Genomic DNA, 27,426 nt, shown 5'->3' on the forward strand with positions numbered 1-27,426 from the left:
GCTCTTGGGCAAAAAAGCTGTCAAATTTTCTCTTCTCTTTAATGTTTTCCTCATTAAAGATTCATCACGAGGCTAAAATTAATAAATGAACTTGAATGACACGGATGTGTATCAGCAGTTAATGAGCAGCTAGTAGCAGAGAAAGTCGATTAAGGATTGCCGTCAGCACCTGATGACAGTGCGTTTTTTTTTTTTTAAATACCAAGAGGGCTGACTGTGAAGAAAGATGAAATGCTGGCTGAAAAAACAAGAAGGATTTTCCAGGTGCTGCAATTTGAAAGTATTATAATCATCCAGAATCTTTTTTCTGAGTACACAGATTTCATTTTTATGTCATATTAAAAAAATAAATAAATAGAACAAGGCTCAAGAGCACACAATTTCATCAAAGAAACGAGTGTGTAGAATAGCTTTATTATTTTTTGTAGGTTGACTTTATTCATGCTGAAATGCACTGCAGTAGGTTTTTCTCTCTCTTTTTTTTTTTTTTTTTTAGATTCATGAATGTTTGATTTCTAGACGTCTGCGGTGAAACAGGTCAATAATTTTGTTCCCCAAAATGTATCCTTCTTTTAAACGTACATTTTGTAATGTTAGGAATGCAACATATGATACAGATCATAATGTCATCATAAGAGTCAGTTTCAATTTCAGTTTCAGGAGATTATAATTTTTTCTACAAAACCCTTCCCTCCTACACACCTAAAATAAAGATAGATTTTCCAGTTCAATCTGGTGCTTCTATAAGAGTTAGTCACATACCTGTTGGAAATAAAAAGACAGTGAGAAAACTGATCTATCGATTTAGTCATAGCACGGGTCATGCACCGCGCAGCAGGACCAACTGATTTTTCTTCAGTGTGCTGACCAAAAAAAAAGACTCACACTGACAAGCTGAGGCTGGTGTGTTAGTTCAGTATTACCGTTTTAAAAGGAAAAATGTCTGTCTCTCTCTCTCCCTGTCTCTCTCACGCTCTGTCTCTGTCTCTCTCACTCACTCTCAGATGACTATGAAGCAGAGAAGGCAGCTTTACTTTTTTCCTACTGACAAAATTCTCGTCTGATGAAACATCTGCGTAACTCATATTCTCTCGAAATACAAAAACCTGACTTTTTTTATGTATATTCCTATTCAGTCAGCATGACTTTTCGTAATAAAATATCACGTCTCTTTCTCGCTATCTCTACCAACGCATCAGTTCAACACGAGATTGTCCTAACACACACTGTAACACAATCCCATTATAAGATTACAGATCTATTTATAGAGCATCGCAGTCATGCGAGTACGAAGATATCTTTATCTTCGGTTTTTAATCAGCTTTTAGGATCGCACTTTTCACTTTAGTTTTATATTTTCCTGTTTTTCCTGTTAATGGGCTGCAGGTTAAAACACTACAGAGAAAAAGTTATGTGACTCAAAGCAATGGAAAGTTTTCAGACACTTTTTGAGCATCTGTTATTTTGCAACTGCATATATAATTTTTCCCCTGGATAGAAGAAGGACTAGATATGACATATTGTGGTCAACAGAACTTTCTCCAGTATTTCTTCTGATAAAATGACTGAAAATGACGGATCACACATCAGGGCTGGAATTTTGTTACCTGTTTGCTGAGAGAGGATGAGAAACCCAGAACCCGTATATCCAGATAAAGAAAATCTATAAGCAAAAGATTATAGCTATTGCTATCATATTACAATGTAATGCCCGTCTAAAACAAGAACATTGTAGACAAGTGAGACCCGTAACGTGTTTGTCTAAATATTTGTCTTTTTCTTGTGAAGCCATACACCAAAGTACTTCCTTTTTTTATCCGACACTAAACGAGAACTATTTGTATAACTTTTCTGCTCTGGTACTTTTGTCATGAATGTCGTGTTTTGTGAGAGATTTAAACTTAGACACCACCATGGGAAGAAGTTCAATTAAATCTGCTTTTCCGCGTTGGTGAAATCCCTTGACATTTAATTTCAAGTTTCACGTCCCAACACCCACATGGACCCATCTCTACAGTGTGCAGGAAAAAAAAGAACAACGATACCATATTTACTGTGTAAATGCTCCCAAACTATGCTTCTTTTTTTTTTTTTAGAGTGTAAACTGTGTCAGTGTTTTGACCGGAGCTAGTGTAATGAGCAGTTATGGAATTAGTTGTCAGTCAGCGTGAGACAGTCTGATATGTAATGCGCCTCAGCACACACCAGTTTACTCATTACACACGCCCCGATGAATGCGGCAGCCTGACAACACACACACACACACACACACACACACACTGAATATCTGAATATCTTGGATGGAAGCAGTCAGAGTGGAAAAATAACTGGCTGAGATTTCTGCTTAGCATTCACAGCTGAAGCCTTGGCAACATTCTGTAGTAAAAAAAAAAAAAATAATGACAAATTTTTTTGCCTGCCTATTTTACAGGTTTCTTTTACGGTGATGCCATTGCCAGCACTGTCTCAAAATGAGTCTCTGTCTTGTGCCTTTGGAAATTTACCTGCCGGACCTGCCAATGTGGAAGAGAACAGAATCACCTGTCAGTCACCACAACCTATGCTCCTCCCCCCGAGTCCACCAGGCAATGGTGAGTGGTTTTGCCCCTTCTGCTTCTAGCCAAGGTAATTACTGCCAACTCTCTCGGCCTGTAAGCATGCAAATTCACACTAGGGAGTGTGTGTGTGTGTGTGTGTGTGTGTGTGTGTATATATATATAATTTTTTTTTTTTTTTTACAAGATTTAAACAGGATATGCCATGCCATGGAAATAAGGCGTTTCCGTAGATAAAGATCTAAAATGTTAAAAAGTTAAAAATAAATAATTATGTTAAAAACAGAAGCAAAAAAAATAAAAAATCCCACACAACTTGTGAAATCTCTGCATTTTAAGTGGCCTCCTCAGAGAAAAGAATTTCCAGAAGGCATGCTTTAGCAGTAAACATCACATGATCAGATCGCAGTGATAGAGTTCAGCAAACGGCGATTCCGCGCGTGTAGACATCTGTTTCATCAGGTTGATAGAGTGACACGTCAGCAACCTGAATAGTTTAGCGTAATTATTATTTTTTTTGTCCTTACACTCTTGACTTTATTATGAAACTCTCAAATCATTAGCTGTGATGAGTCAAAACATAAAAGTGGTGGTGGTCTTAGTCTGAGATCAAATTCTCAGTCAAGTTTGTATTATTTGTGGATTGTTGTGATCTCTTTCTCTCTCTCTTTTTCTAGATCACATGACTATCAGGCTAGCACTGATGTTTGGGAAAGTCACCGTGTCTGACACTAATATCACCTTCTATGACTGCAGGGCTGTGGGCAGACTCAACTCTACCTCACCGTAAGGGCACTCAAGCATGTAGACACACAAACATATTTAAACATATTTACTTAGTACATTTGACTGTAATGAGTAAATAACATAAAACCCAGTTGTACAGTAGTTATAATAGAACTCAAATGCCCGCTTCATACAGTCTGTACAGTTGTAACTATATTGCACTTCACCATGGAAGCTGAAAGGGGGTGGTTATTGTTGTGCCTTAAATTCCGCAGTGGAGGTATTAACAGTCAATTGAAAAGTGAGTTTCTTTTTAGACGTTTGAGATATGCCACGGCACATGATATATAAAACAGTAAATTGTTAGCAGCTAAACCATATATATATCTTGTATACAGTAGCATACAGTAGATCACTGCAGGGAAACAGTGAAGGGAAGGGTCAGCTAAAACTGACATTGATGATTTAAAAATCGTTTTTGACTAATCCTGTCTTCTGCATTGCAAGAGTTTTGTCTCTTGGTTATATTTTTATTGGCTGTGAAATTTGAGCCATCACTTGAGCACACCACCACAAAGGTGAGATTTAATCAGAGCCGGTGTTTAGGACAGTTAATCTGTCAGCAATGGCAACAAATCGTGGCGACAGTGAGGTCCCTAAATGTACACAGCTAGCAAAAACACCCGAGCCCTCAGTTTACCTGCCGGTAGTGTTATTTAAATTTGGTATGCACAATATTTCTAGCATACATGTTATAATCAGACTAGACTCTGATGCTGTTCTGTTAGTCCAGGATAAGTCCAGGACTTTTTCAACTGTGTGTATATTTCTATTTATACACACACAGTTAAAGAAGTGAGTTTGAAGAGTTTGCAGCCTCAGTCTTTTGCGGAATTTTCTTTACCTAACTAATAATTGTTATCGCGGAAACCTCTGCAATTTCATGGAAAGAACAAACATCCTCCGCAATTTTTAATGGCTTTTCTCATGTCATTATATATTTTTTTGTATGCATTTTAACAAGAACAATGTAAATTACAAATTTTGTACCATAAATATTAACGTACATTCAGCTAAATTATAACAAATTAATTAGTAATTATAATTAAATCTAATACTGCATACATTTTTTAGTACTGTAGAGAGAACACAAAGCGACCGTAGAAGAAAACGCGTCTTGTGATGATGAATTATTACTGTATTTACCCTGTAGTACTGATACCAAAGGAGACCACAGCGCATAACAAAGAAAACACGCTTGCATGAATTACAGTACATACGGGGTGGGGCGGGGTGTAACATCTGTATTTTACATTCTAGCACTGCGGGAGACAAATCAGTGTCTCTGTACAGTATACAGGTTTACCTCTACATTTTTTTTTATGTATTAAGCTGAGTTTGAAATGAAATGCAAGTGTTTTGGGAGCATATTTAGGGTTTACAATAAATATATATTATATATATATATTGAATAACACATTGCTAAAATAGCAATCCTTTTCTTAAAAATCCTAAATTGCACGGGTGTGTGGTGTCCTGTGACGGACTTGCGCCCCATCCAGGATGCGTTCTCTTCTCACACACACCCAGTGCTCTTGGTATATGTTCCAGATCCACCATAGCCCAATCAAATTATGCATTTGATTAAAGATTGAAGATACAGTAGAAGATTGAAGTCTTCAAGAAAAAGTCTTTTTTTTTCTTTACACAGCAACTGTACATAGACTGCCAGATTTCTTCTCTAAGTACTGGAAGATTATATTAAAAAAGTCTTATGCTCACAAAATTACACCTCTGGACACAAACACATAGACAGCTCATTATAGGTTATGGACTGAAACTCCATCCTAACTGTTCTTGCCATGTATTTGTGTGTATCAGATCCTCAGTATTGAATGATATCCTAGAGGTAAATTGGATCAAATTTAGCTCTAGAAAGTGTAAACATAACTCGAGGAGTTTATCCGACACCAGTCATTTTCTTGTGCTCAAAGGCGTAATCAGATCGCCGGTGCTGCAGGTACACGACTCGCGTCTGTATGAAAATAGGATCGCTCTCGCTTCAGGTGCAGAGCAGATGTTTGCGAATTTGCGTGTTTGTAATATCATCTCTCTCGCTGCAGGTGCATGGCGTGTGTGAGCAGCGAATGGCCGTGTCACTGGTGCGCCCGAGATGAACTCTGCACTCATAACCACAGCTGCCCCCAGCAACACATCATCTACAACAGCAGGGTAAGGTTTCTTTTTTTTTTCTTTCTGTCGTTTTCTGTGCCTTTGTTTCCTCTTTTAATCTATTCTTATTGAACACAGCACTGAGCAGAGACCTTTATAGCTAAAAAACAAACAAAAAACATACTGTTATAACTTTTTTTTTCTCTTAAACAAGATACATTTACATACATAAAGTACATGGTACAGCTTTTTTCCTTCTAGCCCATCCCCTCCCCCACCCTGTAAGAATACAACAGCGAGTCAGTGGAGAAAGAAATAAAAGAAAATATATCAATGAACAAAAACTTATAAATTTCAAACAAAAAAATCATAGGGAAAAAGCATAAAAAAAATAAATTTTTCACTATAGATCCAAATTATTTGCATCTATATTTTCAAAGTGGCTATCATGTTGGCCTGGGCGTCATTCGAGCGAGCACCACTTGATTCAACACCAAAATGTGAAAATGAATGGGGAGGGTTCTAAAGGTATTTAACCTATTTCTGACAAGGTATCAAAAATAAAACTCCAAAAATAGTATAACTTTAAGCATGTCCAGAACATATGCAGTAGCGTAGCTGGTTCCTGCTTACATCGCTCACATGTGGGATCAAAGTCCTCTTTGATCTTAGATAGTTTTGCCTATAATTTATTTATAAAAAAAACACAAATCTTTTACTTGGACATAAAAAGCGGTCATCCAGATAATTACTTGTGCATCGAAAGTATGTTGTAAAAATTGAACAGCAAGGTTTTTAAGTGAAAATTACTATCTGCTTCACATAATAGTCTGGGTTGTATGTATACAGCAAGCTTTTATGGCAGTCTAGAGGGCAAATACTTTTCATCGAACGTCTCCTCCAGTGAGTCACAATGAGTTTGTCTCCTCCATGAAGGCATCCGACATCCAAGACTGTTGACGGAATGTAAAAGTGATATCCTTTACTGGCTAAGTGGAAGGTTTTATCAGGACTAGAAGATAAAAAGATATTAATATGACTCACACAGTGTCTGTTGCCAACTCCATCGGGTTTACACACTTAAATAAATTTACATTATAAAAAAATGGAAAATGATTATTTATTTTTTTTAGCCTAGGGAAGAGCATGTTCTGTATTAGTTCTGTTTTTATCATTTTGCAGACAAAATATTAGACACATACTAGTGTATGGTGAAAAATGTTTTTAATTTGTTAATATATTAGTTTTGCCATATTGCTTCGTTTTAAACACCCCGTGAGGTTTCCCTCTGTTCCTAATAAGTTCACTGTATCATACAAACACACCTCGTACACCCAGAACCCACCCTGTTATTTTATAGGTCCAAGGAGGAGCATTTGGGACTAAGTTTCTGTAACAGATGTTATAGGCCCGTATATTATTTTGATTGTTAATCGGTGACGAACAAAAATATAATTTTGTGCATGCTGTGTGTTGTGTGCACGTGTGAAACAGGAGAAGTCAGAACCCCAAGGTGCAGACGCATGTCCGTGTGTGTGGGCCTTGGAAAGTTCATCTTTAATTCCAGTCGGAGTCGACACACAGCTGTTACTACAGGGCAAAAACCTGGGCATATTTAAGGTTATAAAGCACTTTATATATATATTTCTTTAAAGTTATTTTATTGTCTATTTTTATTCATTGTGCTTTTACCTTAAGAAACTTTTTCCATCATTGCTTTAAAAAAAAAAAGGCTATTGTGGGGTTTTTTTTGTTTGTTTTTTGTGCGTTTGTCTAAAAGTCCACTAAGGTTATGAGTCATAATATTATTGTAGGGCTCCAGAGAGCACCTGTTATTGGATTGTGAGAATGAGAGAGGTTGTGTGTGTGTGTGTGTGTGTGTGTGTGTGTGTGTGTGCAGGGCGACGAGGATTACGAGTGTGTGGTGGTAATTGAGGGCCAGGAGACACTATTACACGCCACCCTGGACAGGAGTGTAGACACGGGCACACACGTGTTCAAGTGCGCCACTCATAAGGTACCGGCATCGATAAAAATGGCTTTCATTTCCTTTCTGCTGCATCACACACAATAGCCTGTACCAGGAGGGTGTCTATGTAACAGGCCAGCAATATTGAACTACATTTACTCTATTAGAATTATCGTACTAACTGTCTGAAAAAAGAGTAATGTAAGTTGATTATGCGGATGGGAGAAAAAAACAAACCCTTTTATGCTTTTAATGTCACCTTGATTGCTAGAGTGATTTTTTTTTTTCAACTGAAGCCATAATGAGGTCACGCCACAAGTTTGTCTTAAGACCTTGTTTCGTTTATATTAACAGCGGCTACCACCCAGCAGCTGTCACATTCTTTCTCTGAGACACCAAACACATCTTTCTGAAGTACCGTAAGCGCAACACGTCCAGGACAGCGCTATCTACCTTCTTAGACATGCAAACGCTTACAGAAAGTCAAGATTGACTAGTGTTGGAACAGGAGAAAGAATACCATTATGTCTCTACTCTATCTGAGTCATGGACGGATGTAGGTTTTGAACCCACACTCGACTCATCTTCGATGATTTAGTGAGAAATCAGCAAAGGAAAGGCCTTCCTGGCAATATTTTGAAGAAGAAAAAAAAAGCTAATAATTAAAACTGCGCCTGACCAAGCCCGTGAATCCAGAGTTAATTTGTTTATGAGCTGTGGTTTTCTTCCGTCACACTGAAAGGAAGCAAGATTACCAAAAATCTGTGTAGGAGATTTATTTTGCTGCAAGGTTAATGTGTACTAAATTTGGACTCTCGGTTATCAAAATATATATAATAAGAGCATACTAGAAGTGCGCGGATTGATGGCGATTTTCTGAGCCTATATCGATTTCAGATATTTTTTTATATAAATCCGAGCTGCAGATGTTGATTTTAGCTGCTTCCGATTTTCATTTTTTTTTAAGAACTGTCTTTGGCCGTAAACACAAAGATATTCTGTAACTTTTTTTTAATGGAAAATTCAATTGTATGCTCAACACGGACTATAAAAGTTTTTTCCAAAAAAGGTTACAGTACTTTCTTCCACTTAAATAAATCTGAAAATAATTTAAAAATAAAAAAGGGGCTCTGATTACTGGAGTTTTTTTTTATTTGGTATGAATAAAATCTAGACAAAAATAAAGCAACCGCTTATAACCAAGAAGGGCAAAGGTTAACTTTTTTTCTCCAAGTCATGTCACGCCAACCAACCACACCTGTCTGAACTGCTACTCATGCACCGTCAGGGGGTGGCCTGACACGCTCAGAGGAACGAGCTACTCCTACTACTGCTCACAGACACCCAGGATTAACTACTGTTACTATGATTGATGTGACAGTAAAAAATACTGCCACTTCTCTTCCCCTAAAAGAGTAGCCAATCTGCTCTCTAGGCTTGTAGCATCGCCTGAGGGGCAAACGACTGGGTGAACGTCCAGGCGGAGAACATTTTTTGTCCGTGGCACCACTCAGAAACCTGTTTGTCTAAGTTTGTAAGTTTAAGTGGCACAAAATATCTAGAAAATATATCTGAGACCAACTGATCAGAGACATAACTCTCAAGCGTAGTTTTTTGTAATGTATTCATGCGTATATATCAGTTGTTTAGCTGAAGGCTAACGATAATCAGACCCGATTAGCGACAGCGCTTGAAACATTAGTTCAGAAACTGAAGAGTTGTTATAGAACTGACAGCAGGCTTTTAAAAACAAGTGTGAGAATTAACAGTTCCAAGACTATGAAGTGTACATTTATTTATTCTATTCTCCTGCAATGAAAAATTCACAATAGATGTCCCATGTGTTCAGTCTGTGGTGCTTGTCAAAAGTGATAAGATGATGCATTAGCGAGGCTTTTGTCAGTATAAACCGTCTTACTTTTACACAAGTACGTAGTTTATATTTAAAATCTACATGTACTTTTTCTTAAGTCATTATTTTTAAACAGACGCCCAAATAAGGTTTTATTGTTCTGTTCTCATCTCTCGCGCCAGGCTTGTGAAAATCACCTTACGCTGGGTTAATGAGTTTATGTGAACCTGTAAAATTCCTAAGCAGAGAATAGATAATAACGAGTACGTCAGGAAAAAAAAGCAATACATAATTTAATACCGGGTTGTTGTTTTGTTTTTGTTTTTTTTGGTGTGTGTGTGTAGTTTCAGTACACAGTAAAACAGATGGAGTACTTGGCTCCAGTGTACCTGCAGAGAGACACCCGGCGTATAGACTCAGCTCCACACCTCCGCTGTGAGTAAACTCACCTGTGATCTACTGTACACACTCCAGATTCACACATCGATGCTGTTCGCCGTTCGCACCACATCCTGATCTCTGTTCTGTTTATAGTTCTACACTGGCCAACAAACTTATCTGCAGAAAGCCAGTGTGTGTGTATGTGTGTATGTGTGTATGTGTGTGTGTGTGTGTGTGTGTGTGTGTGTGTGTGTGTGTGTGTGGTCACAGATTTCCATTCCAGCTGCACTCGATTGTTTAATCGATTTCAAAAGAGTATTCAGTGCAGCTCGACTGGAAACTCAAAGACTGTACAGTACAGCATCACACACACACACACACACACACACACACACACACACACACACACATACTAGACATCCCCTGACTGATTATGACGAATTAATAAATGAGTAAACTAATATATTCATATATTGTTTAATAAAATTTTTATAGTGCTTACCAGCACTTTTCAAACTTTTTTTTTTTTACAATGTAAATTTTTTTTTTGTAATTTATATAACACTTATTAACAAGTTCAAGTTGACCAAAGTGCTTTACATAATAAATCAAGAAGACGAACAATAAGAAAAAGAAAAAATATTAAATCAACCAACACAAGCTGTTAAAATAAAAAATAAACACGTAAAATTAAAAAATTAAGAAAATTAAGAAATTGATAGATATTAAAACAGAAAGCCTTAAACAGAACATTAGATCAACATAAAAACAGAACATTATGAAATAAAAACTGCATTTTAAGAGAATGTTATTATAAATAAAAGAAACATTATCTACCTACTATAAACTAAAAGCTAGTGTAAATGAGTGCGTTTTTAAATTTGGATTTAAAAGAAGCCAGATCCGTAATGAATTCCATAATTTGGAAAACGCTACAGCAAAATCTTTACACACACACACATGCATAAACAAAATCAGCAGGACACCAGCTGTTAATCACGTCCACAGTAATCACACATGTTTGTTCTATTCCGAACTCATTCTTCTACATCTGGCGCCCGATTACGCCTCACAGAGCTCGGCTACGGCTGCAGCTTTCTTGTTTCACACCACGAAGTAACTGCGTATGAAGCAGGAGAGTTATACGCCGGCTCTGCGCTGCACTTCTCATCCTTGCACTCTAATTAATTTATTCACTAAAAAGCCAATTTGCATAGGATGGATTTAAAGCATGTAGCGTGAACTATATTTACAGCATTGAGGTGGATCACACCCCCCACGAAGCATTTAAACATAAATACATACAGTATAAATACCAAATAGCAGCTTTTCTCGTGAAAGTATATAATCTGTGGTCGTTAGTCTACTACAGTACGTCTGTTTGTCTGATGAAGAAATAACAAGTAATCTTCTTGTCCCTGAGATACAGATTTGTCCACCGCTGCTCTCACTCCAGTCGAAAGCTGTAATTAACTGTTATCCAGCTAACCATCGCTTCAATAATGTGGAGTGAAGTACAAAAAAAAAAGGTGGTGCTAATTATTGTACCATCATTACCACTAGTTCATCACACTGTCATTATAACCCTACCCCTTACAGCACTAATATCAAATGCTCACATTTCACATACTTGAATTATTGACATGATGAAACCTGGTCTCTGAACGTCATTACTTACAGTTAAACCTTGGATCGCGAGCATAACGTTCGATCCTGGGAAGCGCGCTTGTAATCCAAAGCACTCGTGCAGTGCACCCGGAAATTATTTACAGATTCACAGCGCTTTACTTTTTCCGCATTTTGCTGTGTTACAGCCTTATTTCAAAATGAATTCATTTTTTTTTTAATCCATTTAATTTTCTCAAAATTCTACAAACAATACCTTATAATGATAGCTCGTTTGAAATCTTTGCAAATTCATTTAAAATAACTGAAAATAAATCACATGTACTTAAGTATTTACAGCCTTGTGTACCATGACACTCACAATTGAGCTCAAGTGCATTCTCTTTTCATTGATCATCCTTGAGATGTTTCTACAACTCGATTGGAGTCCACCCATGGTAAATTCAGTTGATTGGACATGATTTTAAAAGACACACACCTGTCTACGTCCCACAGTTAACAGTGCAAGTCAGAGCACAAAACAAGCTCTAAAGTCATAGGAAGGGTACACTGAAGGTCCAGATTAACACAGTGGCCTAAATCATCCGTAAATAGAAGAAGTTTGGGACCACCAGGACTCTTCCTAGACTGGGCCTTCTGGCCAAAGTGAGAGACTGGGGGGGAGGGGTCTTAGTCAGGGACCAAGAACCCGATGTTCAGTGTGTAAGAGCTCCAGTGTTTCTCTGTGGAGAGAGGAGAACCTCTAATACAGCATGGGAGACGAATAGCCACAATCCCACAGCGTAAGAGTTAGAAGAACCATTGGCTCAGTTGTGATACTGTGATGCTCGGCAGATAACGCATATATGTACTACTCGTATTGCAAGACCTCGCCCGTTTATCAAGTTATAATTAATAAAAACATTTTGTTCGTCTTGCAAAGCGCTCGCAAACTAATGTCCCACTGTACGGCACGGTCTTGCTCAAAATACATTAACGAGGTTGCTAATGCATTGGCTTGGTGTGTGTGTGTGTGTGTGTGTGTATGTGTGTGTCAACACAGTGCAGCTGTATAACTGCTCAGTGGATAAGTCCGACTGTAGTCAGTGCCGTGCTGTACCGGAGCAGTACGGCTGTGTGTGGTGTGGAGGAGAAAGTCCACGCTGTGTGTTTCAGGAGTCCTGCACCAGGATTACTAAAGAAGCCTGTCCTCCACCGCTTATTACCAAGGTGCAGTACTAATACACACACAAATACTTACTTGTGTGTTACTACACACAATTTTTTTTTATGTACTTTTGCAGTTATTTAGCAGTTATATAAATAATCTCTCGTCTGACACCACAAACAAAGTATCAGTTTTAAGCCTGGTTCATAAATTAGGCAGGGGAAATCCCTTAGGCACTTAAGATCATATCTGTAAGAGCGGATGTTAACAGTAATGCTGCTTATTGGCTTGTTATCTGATTGAGGACTCTCACATGATTTTTGATTGAGACGTGAAGCTTGGTCACAGTCTCTCTCTCTCGCTCTCTCTTTCTGTTTCTGTCTATAGCAAAAAAATAACAAGCACTGACAGAGGCATTCAATTATATTTAACAAATCTTAACTAGTAGGTGAATATAATAAAAAAGCTTCCGGATTTCACTGCATAAAAAAAGAAGCAGGGGCGACAAAGTCCTCAAAAGAATGTTTTCTGGTTCTGCAGCCTGTTCATGTTCAGTGAAATTAAGCAGCTAATTTCGTTATGTTTCAATAATTGCTGTTATGGTATTTTCTTAACGTAAAAGCATTTTTTAAGACATTCTTGCTGTACAGCAGTTATTTGCATGTGTCTGTTTTGGCATCTTTAGTAAACCTGGATAAAAAAACAACATACATACATATACTGCAAACAAGTGCATTGATATGTGTACTTAGTGAATGTGGATGTGTTTTTTAGGTGGAGCCACTGACAGGACCGTTAGAGGGAGGGATTTTCCTTACAATCTTGGGCTCCAACTTGGGTCAGAGTTTCGAGGATATCGAGAACGGAGTCACAGTGGCTGGAGTCCCCTGCAAGCCACTGCGCAACTCTTACAGTATATCAAACCGGTATACACACTACTCTTTGGGTTTTTCTTAATTATAAAAAAAAAAGCATGTACTGATTTACACCTGTAGTTTCTGCAGTAGTTTTGTTGCAATTTCTTAAAGATGTTAAGCATGTATGTGTGTGAAATTGTATTTCTTAGGTCAATAGGACAACAGCTGAAAAATACTAAGAATATATTGAGTATATTTATTAAATATTTTTATTTATTATTATTATTGAAATGTTAGTTATATAACTCCAATCCAACAAATCAAGTTTCTTAAAAACATAAGATTGATAGCCTTACTGGCATTAAGTTAAGCCCGATTATTTTATTTATTTATTTATTTATTTTTTGTCTTGTAATGCAATAATCCAATTAGTGTATACCTGGTGGAATTTATGTGAAAGGTCCCTTCAGGTGTAACAGATAGATGATGCAGTTTGCATAGGAATTCAGTCAGCGTATCATCTTTAAACGGTTTGAATTTGTGTCCTGATTATTCATGTTACTTATTCAGCTGTGTTTGTGTGTTTTTGTTTCAGGATCACTTGTGAGCTTCAGCCCTCCATGAGCGTGACCGCAGGGCCAGTGGTGGTGACCGTGGGCAGCTCAAAGCCGGGTCAGTCCCAGCAGACGTTCACCTACCAGAACCCCAAGCTGGTCCGCATCGTGCCCAGTAAGGGCCCCATGGCGGGAGGTACCAGACTCACCGTGCATGGCACTCAGCTCCTCACAGGGCAACCCCATGACCTTCGGGCATTCGTTGGCTCGCAGCCTTGTGCCATGTGAGTCCTTTCATTTAACTTGTCATTAAAAAAAATGTAACATATAATTAATAATTAAAATTAAAAATACTTATTTGTGTGTGTGTGTTTTGTTTGCGTTTCCAGTCTGGGTGTGGTGAGTGACACTCAGTTGGTCTGCCGCACCAGCCACTCAAATCAAACTGCAGAAGTACCCGTCAGGGTGGAGTTTGGACAAGCAAACAGGACTGTAGGTAACATCCTCTTTCACTATCTGGAGGATCCGGTGATCACCGATGCAACACCTACTGAGAGCTTCTGTGGGTGAGTTTAATTTACCAAGAATACCACTTTAAGATGATGGTCATCATAAAATTAAATGGCCAGAAAATAAATTATAAAAAAATTATATGCATTTTAGGTATTCATTTCTGAGATTCTATAAATACAGATGGTTTTTTCAGCTTTTACCATGGGGAAAAAACCTTTTGAATTTTCCACATATTTATAGGGGTGGACGTAATATAATGGTAATCGGCCAGAACCTGGACGTGGCCCAGCAGCCGATGATGTCCGTCAGATACGAGATGGTAGTCAGGAGACGACGATTCAGTCATGTCTCAGCCCGGAACATTCGCTTCGACAGCACCATGGCCACGGTACAGCACTCTTCATGAATTTGTGGAATGGGCCAGAGTTGGAAAAAATGCAAATAGGCTGAAATTCACACACAGACTCTCTCTCTCTCTCTCTCTCTCTCTCTCTCTTTCTCACACACACATACTCTTAGTCATTAGTAGTATTTTATTCTGGACAGCTGATGCTTTTATTTCCATTACCGTACCATTTTTCTGTTTAATCCAAATCCCATGGAAGTTAAAATGCTCTTTAACTTCTGTATGTTTACATGCATTAATGGCTCTGTCTGAATAATTAACTGTTTTATATGCAGTCAGAGCTAATCCTGATGAAATTCTATCTGTTGAATAATGTGATAAATGGAAGAATAATAGCCCTGTGAGCATTTCGAGTCTGTGTAAGTGTGTTTTCGAGACAGCGCATACTGACCATTACAGATATCCATCATGAACATCCAACTACTATTAGGAAAAGTACATTTTACTAAGAAGTCATTTAGTAGTTAAAACATATTTCTATCTTTTCAATGAGAGCAAAAAATTGTGGGTGACTTTGAGCTTGTGAATGAGGAAGCAGTTTCCTTTCAAATTTGTTCAGATGCCCTGTGCCATGAAATGAGGAGAATTTAAAATTTATATGTGTGTCCAAATAAACACCTTCATCTTCCCTAGATGGTAACTGCTGCATGACAGGAGAGAACTAACTGGGTGTTTCCAACGTTAGCGAAGTGACATTTGGACTCATATTGCTGGAAAATAAATAGCTTAGTTGGAAAATAAATAGCTTAGTATGTGTGAATTAATTTACATGAATGTGAATGTTATCATTTTAATAATAAACAATAAAAATAAACAAAACCTTTACATTTAGAGTACCAGTCAAAAGTTTGGACACATTTTTGTTTTTCTGTATTCTTTTGTATACAGAAACAATACTGGACATTACAACTCTATGAAATAACATACATGGAATTAGGTAACTAAGTAACAACAACACAGTCAGTTTTAAGATAGAAGGTCAGGTGTTCTCGAACAGCTTTTCAAGAACAGTATTGCCAAGTGCTTGACGAAACTGGCTCTTATGAAGACCATGCCAGGAAAGGAAGACTAAAACCTACCTTTCCTGCAGAGGAGAAGTTTATTTAGAGTTACCAGCCTCAGAAAATCTTCAATTTTTAAACAGCACCCTTAGATTAGAGTCGTTACAAAGACTTTACAGAGAATCAGTAGCAGACACGCCCCAGTATTGTTTTACAAAGACATAAAAATCACCATGGAATTGGAAAGTGTGTTCAGACTTTTGACTGGTAGTGAAGCTTTAAATCCTGAAATTATACCTTATTTTTTTACCACTGTTATGAGAAGTTACAGATTATTATTATTATTTTTACAAATTCAGGACGACTGTGGGAAGCATTACACTTGTGCCATGACACGAAATGGAATTAATGATTTCGGATAAACTGGCGATACAGATGTGACATTTTCACGTTATGGATGTGACCTGTCTTAATCAGTCTCTCTTTTTTTTAGAAACAGACCTCCTGTGTAAACGTTAGCTCAGAACGGATGAGTTGTCTGAGTCCTAAAGTGCCAGAGGGCTCCCGTGTCGTGAGAGTTTGGTTCGAGATGGACAACGTGCATTTGGATTTCGAGAGCATCAAGGGTACAGGATTTACATACCATCCAAACCCAGAGTTACACTTCCTGAACCGCGAGGACCCGACCTTACCTATCCGTTTCAAACCTGGAGGAGTGCTCGCTGTCGAGGTGAGGCTGATTATACACAGGACTATTAAGATAAAAAAAAAAAGAAAAAAGATTCAACTCATTACCTTAAATTAGCATTTATTAGTAGCGCTTAGACTCTATTCAAACCTCTCTAAATCCATATCTTGGATCCTATAAAAAGTAGCAGATTATATTCGCAGTTACTTAATTTCATTAGCATCAGTCAGAGAGCTTTCCTGTAATTTGCTTGTTTAATCTTCAGCCGCCGTCTTCATTCTTTCACTTAATTAAATTAAATGATGCTTTTTAATTAAAGGAAGGTTTTGTTCCATCACTCTCCTGATGGGTTGTCGTGTTGATGAATGGATGGCTCGATCAATTGTTTTCACTCCTTCCTAATACATGCCACTTTGCTTTTTTTTTTTTTTTTTTTAAATAAGGATTAATTTTCTCCAAACCCTTTATAAAAAAAAATGCATAAAGCTAGTATGGGCTGAGAATCACACCCAAGATGTAGTTCATCAAGACATTGCAGTTACTCACTGTTTAGTAGAGCACTTTATTATTAACTTTAAATTATTATATAATTATAATATATAACTGTAAACTAAATGTTTATGCTTGATTGTTCATGTTGAGATAAATGACTGAGAGACAGCCACAGAAAGTATAGTACGCTTCGATAACCTACACACTCCTCATATTTAACATAAGAGTGGCTGTTTATGTTCAGTTTTTAATCTTAAAATGTTGGAAGAACATTAAATCCAGGCTCCATTAAACACAGGCTTTAACTTCAGTTTTTCTTCCCCACATATTTAATTTTATTGATGCTTTTAATAAATTGTTAGATGTTAGTAGATAACATCATGGTTCATAGGGTAGCCATGCTGCCTTGGCGCTCCTGAATGGAGATTCATATGTCCTTCTCATGTCCCACACAGGTCTCCTCAGGGGTTTTCCAGTATTGTCCAAAAAACATGCTAGTACATGGATTGGCTATGCCAAATTTTAAGTAAAAAAAAAGAGAGGTAACTAAAACGCAAGGTACTGGAAAAACCAGTAGGTGGTGACAGTAAGCCCCACTTCTCAGATTACAAAACATGACCATAGAGGCAGTGCCGACCCATCCAACACTACAGGCGGCCATGTAGGGCCCCGCCTTACAACAAGGGCCCCACGCACGTTATTGAAGCATTCCCTTCTCACTATAGAACGTGACTACATAAACATGTTGTTTTACTAAACATGATACAATTCACAACAACATTGAGGGGAAAAAAATTACTCAAGAAAAAGCACAACTCTGTATAATTAACACGTGACAAATTACTGAAAACAATAATAATTACAAAACAACAGTATAAATAAAAGCGTAGAAGATTGGAAACATACACTGAAGCACCACATACTAATTTGCACAACATTGCCTGCGAAATACTGAGAGAACTGGAGTGCTGTAATTATTATAGTACTCCTATACATAGATTCCACTATACAGCATCTTTTTAAATTGCTCACGTTTGATAAAAAATGTCCTATTTTAGAACTGCCCTTACCTTTTATTAATGCTTCATTGCTTATTAGGCAGTTGCATAACACAAAAGGTGCTATCAAAAATAAAGTTCCTGATATTTTAATCTTTATGGTAATATATGGATTTAACTGATTTGTGTATTGCCTCTCACAACATCGTCTGTCTCGTTGACAGATAAGCTAAATGTGTAGTAAATGTCTGTGCAAGGTAGAGTTGCTGTATTAAAGAGTGAAATTAAGGGAGTGAACTAGTGGCAACTAGGTCCATCATGTAAACGATTTTTTATACACATTCTTAATTGCAGACAAACAATTACACCAGTGGGCCAGATTTTCATCCACAGGCCGGCACTGTCGATTTTATGATTTATACCATGCCTTATAGTTCTTTTATTGCTTACTACTAAGTATTATATAATAAATATCATAACTGCTTCAGTGTGTACTGTGTTGTTTTCCGACAGAAAGGGATTTATTAGAAAACAAAACAAGCAAAATCATATATCAGAAAACAGGTTTAAGTTGGGTGATCACCAAACAGGCTTAGCCGGGGAGAAGAAACAATCGTAAGGAATCAGGCAACACAGGGTCAACAGCTTGTTTAGGATAAATTACACAGTGAGTGCATGTATTTTTCAAGTCGTAATATAATGTGTGAAACGGGGTTCATGTTCGTACAGTCAGTAATGAGTTGAGTTTGATCTAGTGTACTGTGAGTTTGAGTCCTCTGGGGCCATGTTTCAGGCTGAGAGGTGGGGTCTGCCGTATTATTATAATAATAATAATAATTAAATGTCATGAATAATAGCAGTGACAGAAAGTAATAACACTATTTCCCCCGAGCATTTTAAACAAGTTTTTTTCCATGATGTTACTGTCCATCCAGCGCTTATACAGCGGAAATCTAAATAACGATGACTCTTGCTATAGAAAAGTAAGCAAGAGTTCTATAATCACAGTTGTTATCATGGCCGCATTGCCACATATCAGATGTACAGTCTGGAGCCTATTGTGGTAAATAATACAGCGCTGAAAAAAAAATCTATTTAGTATCAAATTAAGCCAAGGAAAGTTATTTTTGTCCCACTTTAACCCTGTATTATGAATTTTTTTTCTAGTCTGTGTTAACCCTAAGCATTTTATTGTGCAGGGAAAAGGTCTAACTCTTGCCATGAGTAAAGACGAGGTGGTGGCTTGGCTCGGAGACAAGATTTGTGATGTGAAGACGCTGGACGACACACACCTCTACTGCGAACCGCCAGAGGAGCAGCCGCTTGGTTCGGAGAACGAAGACCTGCCCAGGCTGAAGGTCAGCACGTTTAGACCGAGAAATAACAAGATAGAAAATAAAATGAAGCCACTTCTAAAACCTAAGCACTAAGATAAACATTTAACCCAGGTGCAATTACCTAATTAACACATTTTGCACAAAAAAAGTAGGTAAGGGATGTTTTTCTACAGCATGTGCTTTTAATATCACAAAAGTGGAACATCAAGGACTATGCATTGCTTTGTTTCTAAACATGTTTTCATGAAATGTGTCAATCATTTATCAGTCTTTTGAGCTGTGTGTGTATATGGATTTAAACAAAACTAAACAAAAAATTTTGTTATTGTTTATACAAATAAAACAAATTGACAGCACTTTTTTTCTTCTTATTCTCATGTCTATACCGATAAATGCCAATCACGCATGAATTACCAAGCACGTCCGTGGCAGTGCTGATTTATATTTAGTGGCGCATACAAAGCTCCATAAAATTTTTTTAAAAAAGCTGAAAACAACAGAGTGTGATGTGCGCTAAATCTTTCATTAATGCATCTCCAGCCATTGCAGTGCATCAGCTCCTATTGACACGCCCTAACTCGTCCTTTTCCAGGGCGCCAATACTTTTTTGTTAAACAAACCGCTTATCTTATTTATTCTGCAAAGCCACAAGCACACTGTCGCAACATTTTTTTCAAATCCATGGGTGTCATTGAAATAAATAAATATGTTTAAACTTGTCGCGTAATCTGTGTATAAAACTCCAAACTAATTAGATTTTCAGTTGCATCACATTTCTTGTGTAAATGCTCCTGTGAATGGATTTATGAATAAATTAGATCGTATCACAGACTCATCACCCAGCATGACTGATATTTTAACAGCTGATGCTACAGGATGCTAAAAAAAAAAAAAAAACTGCGTCCAAAAAGTAAAAGGTTGACCAGAATCCAAATCCTTTCAGTAAATTTGTAATGACTTGGCAGGCAGTGTTCCCACAAAATGGCTTCTTCGGTCACCGAACATAATAAGTGACTGAAAGCACCGCCTGTGCAGTGTCACCTCGGTTGTTTGTGCCCAAAATAACACCAGCTTTTTACAGTCGTTAAATAGCACGTACGGTCACAAAGTCACTGTAATTACCATCAGCCTTGATAAATGGGTGGTTCATTGCAATAATCTCTGCCTGGTATTTTTCAACTCGTGTAAATGCATATGCAGGCGAGGAAGTAGTGACCTCCTCTCTGATCTTAATGGGCACTAAAAGCCACTTTAATCTGTTTAGTCAACTGTGACAGTTTTTAACACTGAAATAAGGCAGCACTTGTGCAAAACCTTAGCAAACAGGGTCATGGGTGCTTTATCGTCCACTCACAAAACCCATAAGGGGAAATAGCAAGTTAAACAGTATGATTGATGAAATGAAATGACACGTGTACTTAACATGCCTTTATGTGTATACATGCATGCATGAACACTTTGTACTGTGTAAGACTATGCCGGTATCCGTATCTGCGCAACGATTTACTTCTGACATCTGAAGGCATGAGCATGGTGTTGACACAATGTGTAACTTCGGCTCTGACGGTTCTTCAGTCAAAGCTACGTCACTCCGGGTCATAATGGGTCACAGTTAACAATGTGTAGGGGACCCCCTTTTTTTATTCTACTTACACGTTATTTATTTTTAAATGCCTAAATCCCGTGCATAAGGCGGGATTAGTGGCTTAGGGGTTAGCTCTGTCGCCATGCACCTCCAGGGTCCTCTGGGTGCATGGAGTTTGTATATTCTCCCCGTGCTTGGTGGATTGCCTCCAGGTTCTCCAGTTTCCTCCTACAGTCCAAATGCAGATGAAGACTCATACATTTAGTGTATTAATGATGGTGTGAGTCTGGTTATGTGTGTGGCCTGCGATAGATTGACCCCGTGTAGGTTGTACTCCACCTCGTGCCTTAAGTCTTCTGAGAAAGTCTCCAGACCTCTCACAACCCTGTATACAGGATAAACCGCTATAGATGATGAGTGAGTAAGTGAACCGTACATTAGTTAAAGGATAAATTAATTTAAACTTTGTACTTTACTGAGCATGGCCATGCTTAGCAAGCTACATCTCTTATTACCCACTTTCATCCACATAAACGTAAAAAAACTTTAGTGAATTTTTATTGCATTCTATCGGATCTCAGTTGCATGGCACATCTCTTAGTCTCAACCCAGGTGCCTTCTTATCTCTTATAGCTAAGACAAACCTGAAAATGTGCCTCGTTTTGTTTGTAGCAATGTGTTTATAACCCGCTAGCTGTTTGTTTAGAATGGTGTGTTCGTACTAAGTTACATTTCGTTATGCGTCTTTTTCTCAGGTGGTAATGGGATGGATTGTATTTAATCTGAGCACAGTGGAGTACGACATGGGCACTCACACCCCTGTGCCTCTGGAGGCTCAGGTCGGGCTTGCAGGCGGAGCGGCCGTGGTAGTGCTCATCGTCCTGGTCATCATCCTCATGTACAGGTACGCCCCGTAAGAAGTTATAAACTATAAATTAGAAACTGCCTGTTTTTCATGTGTATTTTGCGATGATGATTATGGCGATAAATGATTTGTGAACAGGAGAAAAAGTAAGCAAGCAATGCGAGACTACAAGAAGGTTCTGGTCCAACTGGAAACTTTGGAGATCAATGTAGGAGACCAGTGTAGAAAGGAGTTCACAGGTGTGTATTTTTTTAAATCTCCCGATTACATCAAACCCTGCTACCACACACACACACACACACACACTCCAAAATTATGATTTATGAACAATTAACTAAAATTCTGTTGCCGGTTTTTCTCCTTTCAACTCAGATCTGATGACCGAGATGATGGATTTAAGCAGCGACGTCGGTGGCCCAGGCATACCATTCTTGGACTACCGCACATACGCAGAGCGTATTTTCTTCCCCGGTCAAAGAGGGGCGCCACTGAGCCAGAACCTGGACCTGCCAGAATCTCGCAGACATACAGTGGAGCAAGGCCTGGGCCAACTCAACAACCTGCTCAACAACAGACTCTTCCTCACACGAGTTAGTTAAACATTTCTTCTCTTTAAGACTTTAGATGAGTTTTGTGTCCAGTAGAGGGTGCTGTAGATCTGAGGCAATAGTACTTATTTGCTTCATCTAAATTATGTTACATCATTTTGTGTCCTTAGTTGGATTCTCAATGAACCCCCAACCCATACATGACAGAGAGTCAATGTTAGCATAGCAGTTTGTGTTTTAATTGATCTTTTGGACCACATACACAAAATACAAAATTGCATGCTTTACTTGTTGTGTAATTAGTGGAGTACTTGATAAATGAATACACCTTGATAAAAAAGGTAATTTTGTAGATAGTTTTGTTTTCAATAATGAAAGTGGACTTCATATTAATTTAAGCAGCTTAACGGTTATATTGAGCTTCCAACCTCATGGCACACAAATGTACCAGGGACTAATAAACTGTCATAATATCACCCAAATAAGGATGGGTTCCCTGTTGAATCTGGTTACTCTCAGGATTTCTTCCCAATGTCATCTCAGGGAGTTTTTCCTTGCCATCGGCGCCCTCAGCCTATTTTCAGGACATTTTCTAATTTATTTCCATAATTTTTAATTCTGTAAAGCTGCTTTGCGTCTCCACATAAAATAAGATGTAAAATATCTTAATGCATATATATACACATAATTATTCCAGATACAGGTAATATAGAATATGTATTTAGGGTATTTAGATCTCAATGCTTCTTCTTTCGGTTGTTCCCTTTCAGGGGTCGCCACAGCGAATCATCTGCCTCTATCTAACTCTATTCTCTTCATCCTCTTCTCTCACACCAACTAACTTCATGTCCCCTCTCACTACTTTCATTAATCTTGTCTTTGGTTTTCCTCTAGACCTTCTGCCTGTCAGTTCCAACCTCTCTGTCTATATCTCCAAAACATACTATATACATTTTTTCCCAGTCTTGAGTCCGCATGAAACCTTATCAAAACCGATATTAAATCTTAAAATTCACCATATTTAAGATGGTATTAGTTTAATAATTCATTAGACAAATAACAACCTTCAATTGCCTAAAGAAGCAAACTTGGCTGACATAAACTGGGAGAAATATGTAAACTGAACTTTTGACTGAAATTGCTCTGAATTTGCTCCATGTAACCAAGTTAGATCCAGTGGAAAAGTAACCGTGTTCAGCCTCAGGCTACATAATACTGAAAGTGCCTTGGCTTGGCATAGTATATCTACTGCTATTGTATATAAACATTTCACAGATAATTTATAACTTAACCTTAAAACGAAAAAAAAAAAATCTAGAATGACTAGTTTATGCATAGGCTAAATCACATTATTTCATTATTTTTTATTTGAGTTAAAAAACATAAAGCCACATTGTAAGTGGCTGCAGTTGTGCTGCACATTTGTGCTGTTGTGCTCACACGGCAGCATCTGTCTGTACTATTAATGAAAAAACGGCCAAGTCTCAAAATGAAAACTCTTCAGCTTAGCGCTTCATGCATTTTTAAGTATTTTTGTTGACAATATTGAAACCCAGTGTTTGACTGTGTGTGTGTGTGTGTGTGTGTGTGTGTGTGTGTGTGCGCGCGTTATGCGACATGTATTACTGTACGAGTAGTATTTGCAGTATTGTATTTATGGTATGCAATAAAAAAAAATTTCAGGCAAAGTTAACACACTAAGTCTTCATACTGTTATTAGAAACTATATTCTGACAAAATAAAAGGAAGTAACCCAGTAAAGAGACTAAAGTTTCTCAAAACACCACTATTTTTGGTAATTGTAAGGCCGAACAAATGGCAGTACAGATTTCTGGTTAGTGGTTGTTAAGAAAGCCGTCTGTTTTTTTTGGGTAGTTTATCCACACCCTGGAGGAGCAGCAGAATTTCTCCCAGCGGGACCGTGGATACGTAGCGTCACTGCTCACTATGGCACTCCATGATAAGCTGGAGTACTTTACCGACGTCATGAAGACCCTGCTGGGGGATCTGGTGCAGCAGTATGTGGCCAAAAATCCCAAACTGATGCTGCGCAGGTACAACACAGACCCACTAATGTCTTATTTTCTACATCATTTACTTGATTTTTTCTTCACAAAGTTCAGTTAATGATTAGACTTTAATATGAATAATGCTTTTCTGTATTTGTGCTACACTAGGACTGAGACAGTGGTGGAGAAGATGCTCACGAACTGGATGTCCATTTGTCTCTATTCATTTCTAAAGGTACACTGTAATTCTGTACAATAAGGTTTATGCCTAGGAAATGCCAAAAAAAAAAACATTTTAATGATGTGTGGTGCAATTGGAAGATAGCTCACTTATAGTTAAGTGCAAAATGTTTTTATACCCTCAGGACAGAATATTTACAGCAGTGAGAGAGTCGTGCCATTCTTGTCATTATCACAAACAACAGAAATGGAAAATTGCATATTTAGGACAGTATAGTTAAACAAACATAATAGTGTCCCTAGGTGTCTATGAGTGTGTAGGGTGCTTCTGTGGTTCCATCCAGGGTGGTTATCTAGTGAATATATCCACTATAACTCTAAATACAAATTGCTTACTGAAGATGAGCATCCATGCAAGAAGGATAGCTTGTAGCACTGTTCGGATCCGACCCGAGTGGGAAAAAAAAGGGAACGTGCATGGTGTAGTCCAAGTGACGATAGCAGCCATCATTGGGTTATTATTATTATAGGAGGAGAGAATTGGACAGGATTTAATGTAACATGCTTTAAACTGGCATTCGTATGTGTGTGTGTGCGTGCGCGTGTGTTTGATAGTCCGCACTGCAACTACTCTTGGATATTGGATTCTTGTGATCACAGAAGGACATTCATAAAGAAAGTCTAGTGCAAGGACACGTTTCTCCTGCAATTTATGCAGGATGTTAAAGACTACTTCTATTTCTGATTTTTAGTCCAAGTTTTGATTTTATTTTCATCCATGTATTTATCTTGAATCTACTTTTATTTTGCCCGGCATATACGTGGAGGTGGTGACGTAGTGTATAGCACTGACGCTTTGCAAGGTTCGAGAGGTTGCGAGGTTCGACTCTTGCCTCTGGTATGTGTGGAGTTAGCATGTTCTCCCCATGTTCGGTGTGTTTCCTGCAGGCACCCCGGTATTATATAATTGAGTGTGTAAGTCTGTGTGCTAGTATCCTTTGATGGGCTCACAGGGGTAGGATAAATGGTAAGGATAATGAATTGACATGCATTTATTTATTTATTATTTAATATATGTTTGTTTACTTTGGGACGTTTGCATTGGTACTTGGTGATGATTGATGTTTAATCATTGGTATTATATATAATGTTTAATGATTGATGCCACAAACATTAAGTGCATTAATTCTTTTAAGATCAGATAAAAAAAAGAAAAAAAAATATTCCAATTTTTTTAAATTATATTAAAAAATAAGTTTTTTTAAATACATTTAAATATTTAAGTTTAAATGCATGTACAAAAGAAAAAAAATTATAGAAAAATAGAAAAATTGTATTACAAGATAAAATAATTGTCTGATCACAATAAAATTTATTTGACAAGTGTTATTAAAATGATCAGGATACATTTGAGAAATAAAACTAGCTTTTAATCTTATCTGTTTGTAGGAGGTGGCAGGCGAGCCCCTGTACAAGCTGTACAGAGCTATAAAGTATCAGGTGGACAAAGGCCCGGTGGACGCAGTGACGGGTAAAGCCAAGCGCACACTTAATGACAGCCATCTACTCCGAGAGGACATAGACTACTCTGCCATAGTAAGTGTGTCTTTTTTTTTCTGTCTGTCTCTCTCTCTCTCTCTGCTTCTCACTTGCTCTTTTTCATAAGCAAATTGAGAAACACTTGAGTGACAGCTGACACAGAACATCTCTATTAGTGTCACTCTTGGGCTGTCTTACTCTCGCCCTGCCTTCCTCTATCCCATTTCACTGTAATCTCAGACTCATTGCACATTCTAGCGCTACGTGTCTCTGTTGCTGTTCTGATAGAATTGTATTGCTGAGCGCTTTCTATAACACTGGATTTCCTCTAAATGCTTAAAACAATGGCCGTGTCTAGATGTATAGAACGAGTTGCATGAGGAAGAAAGGAGATAACAGGCAACTCTCACCAAACATTTAACAATCCCATATGGACTGGCATGTGTAAGAGAGTCTGGGCTACAGAGATACTGGAGAATATTAATCAGTTATTTAATACTTTTTTTCCCTTCTTTTTTTATTTAGTTTTTTTTTTTTACCTGATACTTCAAAAAACTTTTTTAATTATTAAAACCTTGCGAGAAGCAGGAAACCTGGCAGCATTTTGTGCATTTCTGTACATTTCAGGAAGCTAAAAAAATCCCAGTGGAAAATCTGTGTTAATATTCAAATTAAAGAAATGTTACAGCATTATGAGTGCAGCCTGCCTCGTTTCAGAATGCCAAAACAAGCAATGCATTGTGCATTTTATTAGTGGTTTAATAACCAGGAATTTTTTATTCAGCACTAACGAAGGCCTATAATTATATATATAATATATATATATATACAAATTTTTATGGTACAAACAAAAAGTGTTTTAAAAAATTATTCATATTAGTTAATGGATGTCTAAATAGCCAGCAAGATAAATTGCCTGTGGTGTGATAACTTATAAACTGATAAAATAATGAAAACTCTATTAGAATAGCCTCCTATTCTAAGGCTATTAAATCGAAATTGCAGCAGATTGAGTTAGCTTGTCAAATATGAAATGAATGCCTTATCAGTCAAAATCCTATCACATCTTAGGGAAGGTTTACAACAGTAATGTTTATGGTATACCCAATGCCTATTTTTGGCCATTTTAAGGGGCCAGATGTATTTAATTATTTATTTATTTATTGACAAAATTTCGCAAGACCATGCAGCTCAAATATACTCGAGCTTGTTTAATTTAACTTAGTTGATCCACATAGAAGTTGTTAGCATGTCCTTGTGGTGTTCCCAAAATTGCCAGTAGTATGTGTGTGTGTGTATATATGTGTGTGCACCCTGCAATGGATTGGCACTCTGTCCAGTGTGTACACCGCCTAGTGCCCAAAGTCTCCAAAGTCTACCAGTGATCATAGTAATGTGTGGATGATGTGGATCTGCTGCAGTATGA

General features: G+C 37.7%; 1 protein-coding gene across 2 annotated transcripts in view; it reads left to right on the forward strand.

Annotated features, from left to right (window-relative positions):
* plxnb3 (plexin B3) overlaps window positions 1-27,426 on the forward strand; it is a 120,420-nt gene that overhangs the window by 82,578 nt on the left and 10,416 nt on the right. For both annotated transcript variants that reach the window (XM_053503627.1, XM_053503626.1), the window contains exons 7-25: window positions 2,432-2,591; window positions 3,233-3,341; window positions 5,405-5,513; window positions 6,948-7,073; window positions 7,354-7,470; window positions 9,619-9,709; window positions 12,324-12,490; window positions 13,203-13,354; window positions 13,881-14,123; window positions 14,229-14,405; window positions 14,593-14,740; window positions 16,253-16,489; window positions 19,137-19,295; window positions 21,615-21,763; window positions 21,863-21,963; window positions 22,097-22,314; window positions 24,148-24,326; window positions 24,450-24,516; window positions 25,911-26,057. In XM_053503627.1, coding sequence (XP_053359602.1) covers window positions 2,432-2,591; window positions 3,233-3,341; window positions 5,405-5,513; window positions 6,948-7,073; window positions 7,354-7,470; window positions 9,619-9,709; window positions 12,324-12,490; window positions 13,203-13,354; window positions 13,881-14,123; window positions 14,229-14,405; window positions 14,593-14,740; window positions 16,253-16,489; window positions 19,137-19,295; window positions 21,615-21,763; window positions 21,863-21,963; window positions 22,097-22,314; window positions 24,148-24,326; window positions 24,450-24,516; window positions 25,911-26,057 — 2,856 coding nt within the window. The remainder of the gene's footprint in view (window positions 1-2,431; window positions 2,592-3,232; window positions 3,342-5,404; window positions 5,514-6,947; window positions 7,074-7,353; window positions 7,471-9,618; window positions 9,710-12,323; window positions 12,491-13,202; window positions 13,355-13,880; window positions 14,124-14,228; window positions 14,406-14,592; window positions 14,741-16,252; window positions 16,490-19,136; window positions 19,296-21,614; window positions 21,764-21,862; window positions 21,964-22,096; window positions 22,315-24,147; window positions 24,327-24,449; window positions 24,517-25,910; window positions 26,058-27,426) is intronic.

This window comes from Clarias gariepinus, chromosome 9 (assembly GCF_024256425.1).
Source record: "Clarias gariepinus isolate MV-2021 ecotype Netherlands chromosome 9, CGAR_prim_01v2, whole genome shotgun sequence".
NCBI classification, from domain to species: Eukaryota; Metazoa; Chordata; class Actinopteri; order Siluriformes; family Clariidae; genus Clarias; species Clarias gariepinus.